The sequence below is a fragment of the Aspergillus terreus genome, genomic scaffold (assembly GCF_000149615.1).
Source record: "Aspergillus terreus NIH2624 scaffold_10 genomic scaffold, whole genome shotgun sequence".
Classification (NCBI taxonomy): Eukaryota; Fungi; Ascomycota; class Eurotiomycetes; order Eurotiales; family Aspergillaceae; genus Aspergillus; species Aspergillus terreus.
Window position 1 is genome coordinate 1171730 of NT_165933.1, and position 13774 is coordinate 1185503.

General features: G+C 58.8%; 4 protein-coding genes across 4 annotated transcripts; 3 read left to right on the forward strand and 1 right to left on the reverse strand.

Moving 5' to 3' along the window:
• Positions 1-5: 5 nt before the first annotated feature.
• On the forward strand, positions 6-1315 carry ATEG_07261 (uncharacterized protein; the record flags this gene model as incomplete). The annotated part of the gene is made up of 3 exons (XM_001209947.1): positions 6-665; positions 808-826; positions 1308-1315. The coding sequence occupies 3 exons, from the start codon at positions 6-8 to the stop codon at positions 1313-1315; spliced, it is 687 nt and encodes a 228-aa protein (XP_001209947.1).
• A 1886-nt stretch (positions 1316-3201) lies between these two features.
• ATEG_07262 (putative G1/S-specific cyclin Pcl5) lies at positions 3202-5315 on the forward strand (the record flags this gene model as incomplete). Its single annotated transcript, XM_001209948.1, has 2 exons — positions 3202-3607; positions 3664-5315. 2 exons carry the CDS (start codon positions 3202-3204, stop codon positions 5313-5315), a joined length of 2058 nt encoding a protein of 685 aa, XP_001209948.1.
• Positions 5316-6202: 887 nt separating this feature from the next.
• Positions 6203-8943, forward strand: ATEG_07263 (uncharacterized protein; the record flags this gene model as incomplete). Its single annotated transcript, XM_001209949.1, has 3 exons — positions 6203-7029; positions 7247-7422; positions 7469-8943. The coding sequence occupies 3 exons, from the start codon at positions 6203-6205 to the stop codon at positions 8941-8943; spliced, it is 2478 nt and encodes an 825-aa protein (XP_001209949.1).
• A 1585-nt stretch (positions 8944-10528) lies between these two features.
• ATEG_07264 (nitrogen regulatory protein areA) lies at positions 10529-13041 on the reverse strand (the record flags this gene model as incomplete). The annotated part of the gene is made up of 2 exons (XM_001209950.1): positions 10529-12686; positions 12746-13041. 2 exons carry the CDS (start codon positions 13039-13041, stop codon positions 10529-10531), a joined length of 2454 nt encoding a protein of 817 aa, XP_001209950.1.
• Positions 13042-13774: the final 733 nt, after the last annotated feature.

Genomic DNA, 13774 nt, shown 5'->3' on the forward strand with positions numbered 1-13774 from the left:
CCAACATGTCATTAGTATCCGCCGCATCCACCCCATCATGGGTGCCCTCCCCCGACTACCTAGGCATCGTGGTGTCCCGCTACAAAGAGCCTCTGGACCCATGGGCGGACGTGGCCTCCAACACATACCTCTACGCCAAATACGCCACGCCGCAGGAAAACGACAGCGTCTCGCACGAGGCCTTCCGCCTGTACGAGCAGCTCCCCAACACGGGCCGCGAGGGCCGCACCTACTGCCACCACATCTACCACCACTACGACGAGCTGCAGCCGATCGTGATCTTCACGCAGGCCGACCCGTTCGACATGATCGGCCCGGAGACCAACACCACCGAGGCGATGGTGCGCAAGGCGGTCGCGGAGCCAGACGACGACGACGACCCCGTCACCATCTTCAACCACGGCCTGCTCCACGACCTGGCGGAATGGGGCCCGGTGAACTGGTCGGCCCCGGCGGAGGGGTACTGGATCAAGCCGAGCCAGCTAGAGACGCTCACGCTGGCGCCGTATGACATGGCGGAGTTCTGGCGGCGGTTGTTTGAGGAGGAGCATCCGGCCGGGCAGGCTTCGGGGTGGTTGCATGGGGGCGACGTTTGCAGTGCGGAGAAGAGGGCGATCTGGCCAGCCATGAGCGGGACTTTTATGAGCGGTGTTTGGAGTTTGTTTGTGGGAGGATGGGCAGGATGTGGTGAATCCGGGAGGTTGGGTTCTTTTATTGGAGAGAGCTTGGCTGGGCGGTGTGGAGTCGGAAGTTTTTGGTTGCAATTTCCTGTGATCAGACGGGGATCTGACTGGTATATAGATATAGGTAGTTGGTGTAGGGATATGTATGTAACCTGGGTGATAGGCTAGTGGCCTGTCGATAATGGCAGATGTAGTTTTGTTCATTGTTCATCCTGCACAGAAGAGTTTCCCCTTATTATTTGAGACATCGGCTGGTATTTAGGCCTAGCGGTGTCTGAGCTGCAAGGTTGAACTGTATGGCCGCCAACAAGGAGAGTGGTACAGACCGGGACTCTGCGGGGTTGGACGACATGGGCCTACGTGGTCGACGAAGCTGTGGCACTGCCGGGATAAAGAGGGGATCTGACTGACTGACGGAGGGTTCCCCGGTCGATCTACTATATGGTTTCTGAGAGGATCATCTTGACGTTGGCTGAGTTAGTAATAGAATGGGGGTGGATGGATCCATCGGCATCAGGCGACCTGCACGAGACCCAAAGAGGACCTCCGCTGGGTATTAGGTTTGTTGTCTGATTGATGGTTGTATGACCGTACATAGATTAACTATAACTAATACCTAGGTAGTTATCTAATAGTATATAGGGCGATATCTCTAATAGTTATGATACAGTCATATAGGAGTACTAGTAGGCATACGAATTCACTGAGTCACAGTCAGTCACCTCCGGATGGGTATGGAGAAGATAAAAATAGGCTCACTGCCTCCTTTCTCAGGCACTGCTGTGGCTGGTGTGGCTGGGGATGCCTAAAGCGGAACCCGGATGTGGGAGGGTCGACCTAGTGCCGATATCGCCAGGAGACGCTGGGTGGGATCCAGTCATAAGATGGAATAATTATGAATAATCGCGGTGCATGAGTAATGATCCTAGTGAACTGGTCCAATCAGAACAGAGGCAAATCTCAGTCGATACAAATGCAATAGAATTATTAGGTATACAGATGTAGAATAAAAGATAATAGGCAGAATAATCGCTAGAATATAGCGATAGAATAATGATAGGCAATGATAGGCAAAGACTGATAGAATACTGTACTGATTATTAGGTATACTAGGCATGGGTATGACGAGCAGCGGAAGGCAGTGCCCAACAACACCGCAACGAGTCATCCCGGATCCGCCGCTGCCTATTCTTATTCCTCTGCCTCTCTGCTTCCTGTCTCCTTCTGCTTCTTCTTCTTCTTCTCTCACCCGACGACTATGACTCTCCTCTCCTCCTATTCGTCCTAGTCTGGATTCGGTTCTTTTCTTTCTCGAGTCATCCTTCTACACGGTACAGAGTGTGGTGACTGATATCTTTATCGTTCGACTTTGATTCCCTTCTTATTTTATGATTTTATTCTTCTTCTCATGATTATTCTATTCTCCTGATTATATTATTATTATTACGACGACTATCACTATCTCTGTTCTATTATTATTTTTATTATTATTCTGCTATCCTGATTCTGATTCTATTTGTGATTATTCACGCGGTGCTGTGTTCCGCCACTCTTGCCACCAAACGGTGAGTAACTCCATCCTCCTTCCGCCATCAGTCATTCTGCTCCCACTCCCTCACTCCCCTTCCGCTCTCTTCTCTTCGCCTCATCCCCCCCATCCTCCCATCCTCTCTCTCTTCCTTTCATCCTCTCTCCTCTTCTTTTCTTCATCTCCTCTCCTCCTTATTCCTCCTCTTCTTCTTCTCCTTCCAACATACACCCCCATGACTCCCGTTAGTCACCACTAGCCCCAGTCCCAGTCCACTCCAGTCCAGGCAACTCCCGCCGCCAGCCTACAGTCATCCTTCCCTCTCGCCTCTCGCCTCCATCCTGTCAACTGCCTTCTCATCATCATCCCACTCCTGCTGACTCCGTCCTCCTCCGACAACAGTCCTAACCGCCGCTCGCCACCCTCTGCTGCCTCCGCCGCCCCGTCGACTGCCTAGACAAGCATCAGCACCCCCCGCGGATCTGCCTGCTTGGTAGTCAGTTCGCCGTCTCGCGGCTCTTCCTCTCGCCTCTTCTTATACACCTGCCAGTCTCAAGATGTACCTTGTTGTCTCCAAACCTTTCGTTCCGATCACCCGTGTTGCAGAATCCTCCACCGCAGACCTCGCCTCCCTCGTGGTGTTGCTGTGAATCATCCTCCTCTCTCCCTCCGAGTCATACCATCCTCTGGTCGTGACTCCTCGCCTCCGTCCTGCACTATAACCGGTGATCGGAACACCCTCCTCATCCTCCTCATCCCTCCTAAGACCCCTCATCCTCCCCTCATCATCCTCTCTCGATAACCCTCCCCCAACTCCCCCCCACCCCTCGCTGCTTCAAAGTGGCGAACCTCCTCTAAAGGTCGGCCGTCGCCTGTACATCAAAGACGGTATCTGGTCTTGTCGCTTCTCGTTAACGGTTCCTTGCGCAACGGTTTATTGATCTCCCACGGATAACATTCGCGCACCCGCCTGCTTCCTCTTCTCCGGATATGACAGGCGTTGACGTGTTGGGTTTGAAAGATCCAAACCCCGGTCTTTCCTACAAGACGTCTCATGCGCACCCTTACCCCTCGTCCCTCTCCTCCGCATCTTCCTCGGCTTCGTCCGTCTTCTCGTTAGACGCCATCTCCTCTCAGGGATCCGTCTCGTCCGCCGCGACGAATCCGGCCGATGTGATCTGGGAGAATGACGCGGAATACCCTCGGTCGACGCGGGCCTGCTTGCGAGGTCCCCCCGTCAAGCCCGCCGACGCCGCGGTGCCCCCGGAGTTGCGCAGGCATCCCCGGCGCACCAACAGCCACGTCGTTCAGTCCAACGGCACGGCCTGTACCCGGCCCCCGCCCTGTCTGCTTCGCCAGTCCGAGCGGAAGGTCAACTTTGTCGACAACCTCGTCGGTAAGTGGGACCCATCGCGTCCCTCGCTCGAGTTCCGCAAACTAAGCCCGGTCCAGATACTGCGTCCCAGATTGTGGAAATCATCTGGCCCCTCTCCGCCGTAGCCCACAAGAGTGACTCCGCCACGGGCTGCAAAGGGGTCCTACCCCTGCGCACCTTCATCCAGGAGACGCTCCGCCGCTCGCGGACGAGCTATAGCACGCTGCAGGTCGCCCTGTACTACTTGATCAAGATCAAGCCACACGTGCCTTCCCACGATCTGACGCAGGATCAGTCCCGCACGAAACCGGGCTGTCGTGCCATGCAATGTGGCCGCCGCATGTTTCTGTCGGCTCTCATCCTGGCCTCCAAATACCTCCAGGACCGCAACTACTCGGCCCGCGCGTGGAGCAAGATCTCCGGTCTCAACACCGTAGAAATCAACCAGAACGAGTTGATGTTCCTCAAGGCGGTGGACTGGAAGCTGCACATCCCGGAATCCACCTTCCAGCGCTGGACCGACATTGTGCTGAAGTACACGCCCGGTGCCGGTGGTCTGCCGACCGAGGGCCAGAGCTGGCGCACGGTCATTCCGAGACTGACCCCTGACTTGGAGGAGGTCGACCTCGTGGAGCCGCTGACTCCGATGAGTATGGGCGGATTTGACAGCCGCGCGCCGTCGGATTCACCGTCTCCCCGCAGTGTCTCCCCGAAGACGACCGAAGTCTGCAGTCTGCCCTCGGTCTCGGAGTTGATGTCGTCGTATCGGCCGACGCCCGCTCTGGCCGAGCGATCGACTCGCGTCGACAGTTTCAACCCATCCCTGCCGTCGATGCCCCGGCCGCCGATGCTGCCCACGCCGCAGTTGACGCCCCAGTCGACCATGGTCTCCACTCCTGCTGCGAGTGGCGGTCCCTTCTCGTCGCACCGGCGTCACCTGTGTGCTGCCATGTCGCAGGTGCAGAACATGTGCATGGCGCGGTCCACCCTGGACCAGCGCCCGTCACTCCCGTTCTGCCCCAAGACGAGCAGCAGCATGGACAGCTATCCGACGATGCGCCGGTCGTCTCTGGCACGCTCGACCTCGTCGGCCTCGTCTCCGGACTCGATGATCTCGGACGTGTCGACCCTTTCATCGCAGTCGTCGACCGCCTCGGGTCCCACCGGCATGCCTCGTCTGGCTGTCCAGGCGACGCTCCGGTGCACGAACAACTCGATGAAGGAGAACCGCAAGCCGGTGACGGTGGCGTCTCCCATCGACGAGGTCTCGTTCGGCGATCTGTACAATTCCCCCGAGTCGTATGCGACCGGTGCGGTGCCCGACCTGTCGAGCTTCTCGCTGGGCACGCCGGTGGACGCGTCTTCCACGCATGAAGCCGCGCAGAGTCTCTGTGCCCTGTCCGGCGCCGGCTCGAAGGCCCAGCAGCGTCCCTGCCGCAAGCGTGGCCGTACGGGGTCGGACGACTTCACCCTGCAGGGCCATGTCCGTCACCTGATGCATGCCAACACCTTCAGCGAAGGGATGGTCCTGCCGGATGGTAACACCGCCGATCGGTTCCTGCAGTCTCAGGGCTCGCAGCCCTCGACTTTGACGACGATGGCCCAGCTGCGCTCGTTCAACTTCCAGGCGCCCCTCTCCGGGCCGACTGGCATGAAGCGGGCCTGCTGCGGCAGCGAAGCGCGGAAGATCGCGCTGAATCCCAACCTACGTGCGGACTACCTTGGGTAGTCTGCCGTTGGGTTTGTTTTTCTTTTCCTATCTTTCTGTACAGAAAAGGAAAAGTCTAGTTTTGCTTTCTGCTATTCTTACAAGGCTATCCTCAGCAGCGTCTCGCCGAGCGAGGCGCCTGCTGGGAGACTGGATTCGATCTACCAAGGACGCTGGAGGCGGACGCAGATGACCCGCAGGCGAAAAGTTGATGTGTGTTCACCGTCATTTTTCTTCAGTCGGGAAAAGGTTCTCGTCGGATTTTGTATATACCCTGGTGTTGGTGGGATCGCAGGGCGTCTGCGTTTGGCCTCGGCGCAAGCAGTGGAACGGAGTCCACTGGTGTATGATGTATGCTTGTGGGTTTTGTTTTGGGGTGGTCTTTGTGAGGCGGAGTTACAATCTTTTACTATTTACTTGTCTATCTTTTGCTTTCTCTGGATATCTCTTGTTTGGATGGAGTGGGTGGGAACGGCTGGGATAGTCTACTGGTTTTCTGGCTCGATCTGCTGGTCGAGTCGCTGATAGCTAGCAATGAAAACTGTAACCGTCGACTTGTGGTTCGTAGTGAGTCATTCTTTGTCTTGTTCGTAACGGGATCCTTGGGTCGGGTGATGGTTGAGTGGCGTCGGTGAGTCATGATCATCAGCAACCAGCGCAAGGCAGTAAGGCAGAAAGGCAGTAAGGCTGCGAGGCTGCAAGGCTGCAAGGCTGCAAGGCTGCGATCGGATGATCCGGAAGATGTCGGACCGAAAACGGCTGAATCAGCGGTCAACTGACGCACTAACCCGGACAGGACAAGCGCCATCAGATAAGATCATCTGCCTTTTGGTTCCCTCGTTTCTCTTCTCCATCTCCATCATCTCCAACTCTTCTCACCTCTCATATCACACACACATCCTCTCAGCATGCGTCGACTAGCTCTATCAGCTCTGACTCTGCTCTTTAGCCAGATACTACTTCCTGTCACTGCAGTCGTAGACCAGAACTACGAGCAGGTCCCCTTCATCGACCCCACCGCAGCCTCCGACGATGTCATCCATGCCGTCAACAACCCAGACATCGCGACCATTCCCTCGTGGTTCACCTCAACCTTGATGGCCCGTCGGCTTCTGGCTCTGTCCACCACCGGCGTCGCCTCTACCGTCTTCCCAGATCCCCTCCCCAGCACCTCGCATGCGCCCGCCGAGGTTGCCGGCCAGCCCATCAGCTTAACGGAATACGTGGCCGACTGTGATGAAGCCCTTCCAACCGGCAACGGTGGTGATGGAAACCCAACCTTCCTCGCGCTGCGTGTTGCGACGACCTTCCGCAACACCGCAGCCGGCTCCAACATCAGCCTCTCTCTCGACTGGTGGGACCACGTGAACGAGACCAAACCCCTCTTTCCCGGATTTCCCCGCTCGCCAGCTGGACTCCCCCGTGTAACACTGTTTGGGTACATTGAGCCGTTCGAGACCCCCTTGCCTAAGGATACCGAGACAGCCCTGCGTGAGTGCTACCTCCAGGCCCACCCCGACGCCGCTGTCTGGCTACCCGGGAAACCCTATTCCCCGCACGCCAGCTTCTGGGCGCGTCTGGCCGTGACGCAGGTGTACTGGATCGGTGGCTTTGGGGGGTTCCAGCAGATTGGCTGGATGAACGTCACCGAGTGGGCGGGGATCCGCCGCACCCGTAGTCTGCCAGGCATCGGGGATGGACGGGGCTGGGAGGATGTGCGGCTTCCTGGAGAGAAGTGAGCAGGGCAATGAGGATGTTTCTTTCTCGCATCTCTCGTGTACATATCGATATCTGCATAGATGCAAGGGCGAGTACGGGAGCCGGGGTACGCCGTGGGCGATAAGCGTGGGCGTTATCAGATGTGCCATCGCCAATGAGAAGGCCATGCTTATCAGGATGATGAAGTCTTATCATCCGCCGTCGCTTATATAGTTCTTGATGCATGCATGCAGCTTGTCTGGACTTTACAGCCCACACCAGCCTACCTCTCTAGCAATGCGCTTCCGTCCCAGTCTTCGAGTCTCCCAGTCCAAATCGGCCTTTGCGGAGGGCAATGCCCGCTGGACGAACCGTGATCTCGATCCGATTCCGCTCCATCAACGACATTGGGGGCCTCTCAGTTTCGTCTGTACGGTCACCCAGCATGCTTCCTGAACGATAAGCTAACGAGCCAGCGTACTGGATTTCCGATGCCTTCAACGCCGCGACCTGGCAGTTCGCCAGCAGTATCATCGCCGTGGGCCTGAGCTGGCGCGAGTCGCTCGCCATTGTCGCCGTCTCCTTCTTCATCATCTCGTTCGTCATCGCCGCCAACGGCGCCGTCGGCTCCATCTACCACATCCCGTTCCCTGTCATCGCGCGCGCCAGCTGGGGCTTCTGGGGCTCGTACATCGCCATCGTGTCGCGCGTCATCCTGGCCGTCTTTTGGTTCGCCATCCAAAACGTCAACGGCGGCAACGCTGTCGGCGCCATGATCGGCGCCATCTGGCCCAGCTTCCTCACCCTCGAGAACCACATCCCCGAGAACCAGGGCATCACCACGCGCGGCATGGTCGGCTACGTCATCTTCTTCGTCCTGCAGTTCCCCTTCCTCTGCGTGCACCCGGACAAGGCCCGCTGGCTGTTCCTCGTCAAGTCCGTCCTCGTGCCCATCGCCTGGATCGCCATCCTCATCTGGGCCTTTGTCGCCGAGGGCGGCGGCGCCATGTTCGACCAGCGCCCGTCCGTCTCCGGCTCCGCCTACAGCTGGCTCTTCCTGGCCAACATGACCTCCGTGCTGGGCAACTACGCCACGCTGAGCGTCAACCAGTCCGACTTCTCGCGCTACTCGCGCGTCTCCCCCCGCTGGCAGCTGCTCTACATCCCCATGCTGCCCGTCGTCTTCACCTTCATCTCCTTCATCGGCATCGCCGCCTCCTCCGCCGGCCAGGCCCGCTACCACACCGCCGCCATCCCCTGGGACCCCATCGAGCTCATCAGCCACTGGTCCAGCCGCGCCGCCCGCTTCTTCGCCGCCTTCTCCTTCGCCCTCGCCTCGCTCGGCGTCAACATCTCCGCCAACTCCATCTCCGCCGCAAACGACCTCATGGCCCTGTTCCCGGCCTACGTCAACCTCCGCCGCGGCCAGATCCTCTGCGGGCTGCTGTCGTGGGCTCTCGTGCCGTGGAAGATCCTCGCCTCCGCGGGCAACTTTCTCAACTTCATGTCCGCGTACGCCATCTTCCTCGGCCCGATTGCCGCCATCATGCTGTGGGATTTCTGGCTCGTTCACCGCCGCCGCTACGATACCCTCGCCCTGTACCAGCCCGCCGCACCGACGTATCGCTACGGCTCCGACTGGCTGGTCAACTGGCGCGCCGTGGTCGCGTTCCTGGTCGGCGTCGTGCCGAACTTGCCGGGCTTGATCAACTCGGTGAATTCGTCGATCGATGTTGGGGTCGGTATCCACCCGTACCAGTTTGGGTGGCTGCTCGGGTTTGCGGGCACGAGTGTGGTGTACGTTGCGCTGTGTCTGGCGTTTCCGGACAGCGCGAGCCAGGTGGCCAGAGCCGTGCTGGCGGATGAGGTATACGCCAGCACGGAGGTGTACGAGGGCGTTGCTCCGGAGGTATCGACCCCGGTCGTGTACGAGGGGAAGGCGATCGCCTGACATGTATGCATGTATGCATGATTCTATCCATTATATACATATACACTCGCCTCCACTCTATGCAGTAGACGTAGTCAAACAGGATCAAGATCAGCCCTAGCGACCGCAGCGTTAACCACCCTCGACACTCCAGCCGCAGCCCGCCCAACCTCCCCGCCATCCATGCGCGCACTCTCCAGCCCGCGACTCACAGCCCCCAGCACCCTCCCACTGAACACGCGGAACCGCTCTTCGCTCGTCTCGTAGATATCCGCGTCTTCGTCGCGCGGGGCGCCAAACAAATTGAGGTAGACATACGGCGCCGCGACCGGCGGGATCATATGCGGCGCACACAGGTCTTCCTCCCCTCCATCCTGCAGCATCTGCGTAGATTGGGATTGCGACTTCCCCGCCAACCCGACAGCCAAAAACTCCGCCAAAACATTCAACACCTTAACCACGACCGCACCGCCGGCGCCCTTCCCCGCCTTTCCAAACGACGCCCGCGCCGACGACCACTTCGCGCTCTCGGCCGTGTGCCACTCCAGCACAGACAGGAAGCAATTCAGCGTCTTCAGCCAGCCGCCCGGCGCAGAGACGACGGCTTCCCCCGCGACATCGATTAACCAGCCCAGTATTTCCACCGCGGAGAGCCGGATGTCAGCGGCGAGGTGGGTCATGCCGGCGCGCAGGTACGGCAGGAGGGCGGCGACGTGGTCGGCGATGTCTGTGGCGGGGAGCGCGCGCAGCGTGCGCAGGAGCTGGGTGCGCACGGCGGCGGATGGGTCGAGGGTTAGCGGGAGGAGGGGCGGGAGGAGGGCGCTGACGGGGGCTGGGGGTGGAGTGTTGACGGGGCGCGAGGAGAGGTGTGTTGTGAGGTGGGCGAGGGCGTCGCGGCGCTGGGTGTCGGATTTTGAGGAGAGGAGCGAGAGGGTGTGGGTGAATTGGGCTGTGGGGGTTGGGGCGGCGAGTTTGAGGGATTGTTGGGTTAGGGTTATTGCTGTTGAGCTAACGTTAGATACTGGATATGGTATATGGGAGAGTGTGAGGGGAGGAGGTACATTTGGATTTGAAGCTGGTGTCGGTGAAATTGTCGGGTTTGGCTTTGGCTTTGCCGACTTTGAGCTTTGCTTTCTGGGCTGGGGTTAGCTTGTGTTTTTTTGTATGCAGGGGATACGCACTTGGAAGTCTTTCTGCCTCTCCTTCTTTTTCTTAGTGCTGGAGCCCATTGTGACGTGCTGAGTTGAGTTGAGATGGTTGTGAAAAGTGAGGATGGATGCGATGATATTTGATGCTTATCGCCACGTGCGGTCATGTGATCTTTATCTCCATACTCTCATACGGAGTACTCCATATACTACTCCATTGGGTACACTTACTGGTACTCCACTACATAAGTATTCAAGATAGTACTGAAATTTTGCACATTACTAGTCTATAAACAGTGCGCACTTCTGCCGGCCTATTCAACAAAACAAAGCGGAAAACGGCCGACAGACGCGATTGTATCAAGCAATCAATCATAAAAATCAGACAGAAATCAATCAAAGCAAAATCAACTCAACAGTCCATACTCATCACCGTGGAGCATCCATCAGGCATTACCTCACAGACTCATCGTTAACCATTCCCATTCCTGGCTCGCCCCCTGGCCGCCGGCAATGCTGTGGTTGGCCGGGTTCACCGCGGCCGGGGGCATCGCTGGCGCGAGGGGCACCACCTTGGAGCGGCCGCCCGATTTGCTCGCGTCGTCCTCACCCTCGGCCGCCTTTTCCAGTCGGCGCTGCCGCTTCGGTGCCACCAACGATCCGCGGGCGGGCCCGCCGGGAGACGCCGCAGAAGGCGCCGATTTGGGCGGTGCGGCCGCGATGGGCACCACGCCCGACGCCCGGCCCGAACCAACCCCGCTGGCCGGGGGCGACTCGGACGACGGGGCGGTACCGCTGCTCTGCGCGCGACTAGTCACGTTCGACGGCGCCGCCGCCGACGACTGCTGCACCGAGTTCTTGCGCGAGGACTTCTTCGACGACCGCGACGTCCCCACGGCCAGACTGTTGGCGCTGCTGCGGTTGCGCTTCTTGATGACATCCGTCTTGAGCGACAGCGGGCGCACCACGCCGTGCAGCTTCAGGAACAGCCCGCAGGCATTGCACAGCGGCTGGCCCTCCGGGTTGCGCCGCCACAGCGGGGTTGTCTGCGTGAAGCAGTTGGTGCAGGTGGTCGGGCCGGAGCTGCTGCCGTCGGCGTTCTTGGTACCGCCCGGGGAGCCCGGTCGCGAGGGGACGGCGCTGCTGAGGCCCGATTCAGGAGGCGTGTTGGGGGAGGTGTTGGAGCCGCCAGCGTGCATGCTCTGGCGCAGGAGCTGCGCGGTGTTGGGGGTGGAGGTCGTGCGGGCGATCTTCTGGCGGCGCGGATCCTGCTCGCGGTTGCGCACCTCGCTGACAGACGCGGCCGACCCGTGGGTACGACCCAGACTGCCGCCGTGGCCCCATTCACCCGGCGCGTCCATCATATCGGCGGATCCGATGGTGACGTGCTTGCGGTGCTGGCCGAAGCCCGGCAGCGAGTGGAAGGAGCCGGGGAAATGCGCGTCCCACTGCATGCCAGTGGACTCGTCACCCAGATCCGCGGGCATGGCGAGGCCGGCGCGGTCGGAGAACGGGTGGCCCCCGGTGGGATCGTCGTCTTCGTTGTCCGAGTCGGCTCCAAAGCTGAACATGGCGGTGTGCGAGGTTGCCGTGGCATAGTCGGTCGGGTTCAGCACCTGAGTGGGATCGACGTGCTGCGGCTGGGGAATCGGGTAGCCTGGGGACTGCACGGAGGACGAAGAGCCCGGCGGGGCGTCATGGCTCGGGCCCTGGTTGTTGAAGAGGTAGCGCGGCTGCAGCGAGGCGGAGAGGTTGGAGCGGTGGGCCACGTAGTTGGGGATGCGGCGCTGGCGGGTGTCGGCGGTGGGCATGTCAAAGTACATGTTATGCTCTCCGTCATAGGCGGGTTGTGGCGTCGAGGCCGTCGACTGGTAGCCAGAAGGAGGTGGGGAGAAGAAATCGGTGGAGTTGAGCGAGGACGCTATTGGGGTCTGGGCGTAGAGGCTGGCGAAGGGATTGCCAGAGGTCATAGGAGAATCGCTCGGCGAAAAGGTAAACTGGGACTGGTAGGGACCGGCGGAGGGGGCGATGGGGTCCTCGCCCAGACCGAAAGTGTCGAGATTAAAGGGCACGCCAGGAGAGGTGTGGTTGCTAGTGAGGTGGTGATGTTGCTGGTGCTGCTGATGATGATGCAGACCAAAGGCAGAAGACGAAGCGTCGAGGGTGTAATCGGGGACAGCGCCCGCCAGATCGGGATCGTGATGGGCCAGCATGGTGTTGGAGACGGGCGGCACTTGGGGGGAGGACTCGGCCGGTCGTTTCCGCGTAGGGACCTGCAGACCGAAGAACTGACGCTCGTCGATGCTGGTCTTGCGCACGCGACGCGGGACGTAGCCAAACTCGTTGTTCTTCCGCTGGTCCTGGGCGGGATGGGGAAATGAGGCGGGCACAGGAGTGGCATCACGGACGGGGTCGTGGCGAACGGCGGCCTTGATCGGGATGGCGTTGGGGTTGGTGGTCACAGGAGAATGGTGGTCAGAGGGGGATTCGATGGGGACGATGAAATCGTCGAGGTTCATAGGGTCGAAGTCGGTAGAGGGATGTGGAGGGTGGTCGCGATCTGGTTCTCGGTCGGAAATGCGCAATTGAGCGATTCCGCTGGGATTGGGACTGGATCTGCGAAGTTTAGAGGACTACAAATCAAGGCAGAATCGCGGGAGAAGTCGAAGGCATACTTGGACTGCTGCAAGCGTTGCTGCTCCTGGCGCTTCAGACTCATAGCCATCATGCGCCAGGTGAGGTTTTCCATGCGCTCCTGGTTGGGCAATTGGGCCTTGGTGCGAGAGTAGAGTTTCCAGATCTGAGTGGCCAGCGGATCCTTTCGCTGCATCTCATCGGGCGAGTCGAAGCCGGGACGAGGAGCGCCGGAGCGCCATTCGGGGAAGAGGGAATCCTGAAGAAGGCCCTCGGGATGGGCGTCGTCGGCGTCGACGGAGGGCGGGGGACCGCGTCCGCGGTGTAACCCGGCCATGATATGATCGAGCGATCAGTCGATAGCGGAGGGGGGGAGAGAAGGAGAGGAGAGATGATAGGGAAGAGGACGAGGGCGAGGGGAGATAAGAGATAGAAATGCGCGGCGAGAGGGGAGAGAGAATTCCCGTTACCGCCGTAGACGAGGAGGGTGAGAGGGACTACCAGGATTCGTTAGTGGCTGCAGCTAGAGGGGGGACGGAGGACGGACGTTTCTTTTTCTGTACTTTTGTCGGGAGTCTTTCAGATGCAGGAGATTTAGGATGTAGGGAGCATTATAGGAGAAAGAGAGAGAGGGCAAGAGGGAGAGGGAGGATGAATGCGAGTGAAGAGAGGGAAGAGATGATGATGAATACACCAGAATTGTAGAGTCGTATAGCGGAGGAGCATATGGTATGGGTAATACTAGTACGGTATTATACACCTTACGAGGTACCTGGGTACACCACCTGCAGTAGAAGCTTCGTCTTTCTACCTGCCTTAGTATCCATTATATCTGGTATACTATAAGAATATAGGTAGTAAGGAATTGTTTTAGATATACAGGTAAGTTCTCACCTACTCTATATCCATATAGAAAGAATATAATTGTGCTTGGTATACATTCTTTCTATTTCATTGTATACCTACTTAGCTCCGGCATCTCCACGGTCGGTCATCCATAGTCGGACAACCACCGAAGGATCGAGTCTCCGTCCGATCTGATCCATTCTGCTCAGGCTGTGGCGGTTCAG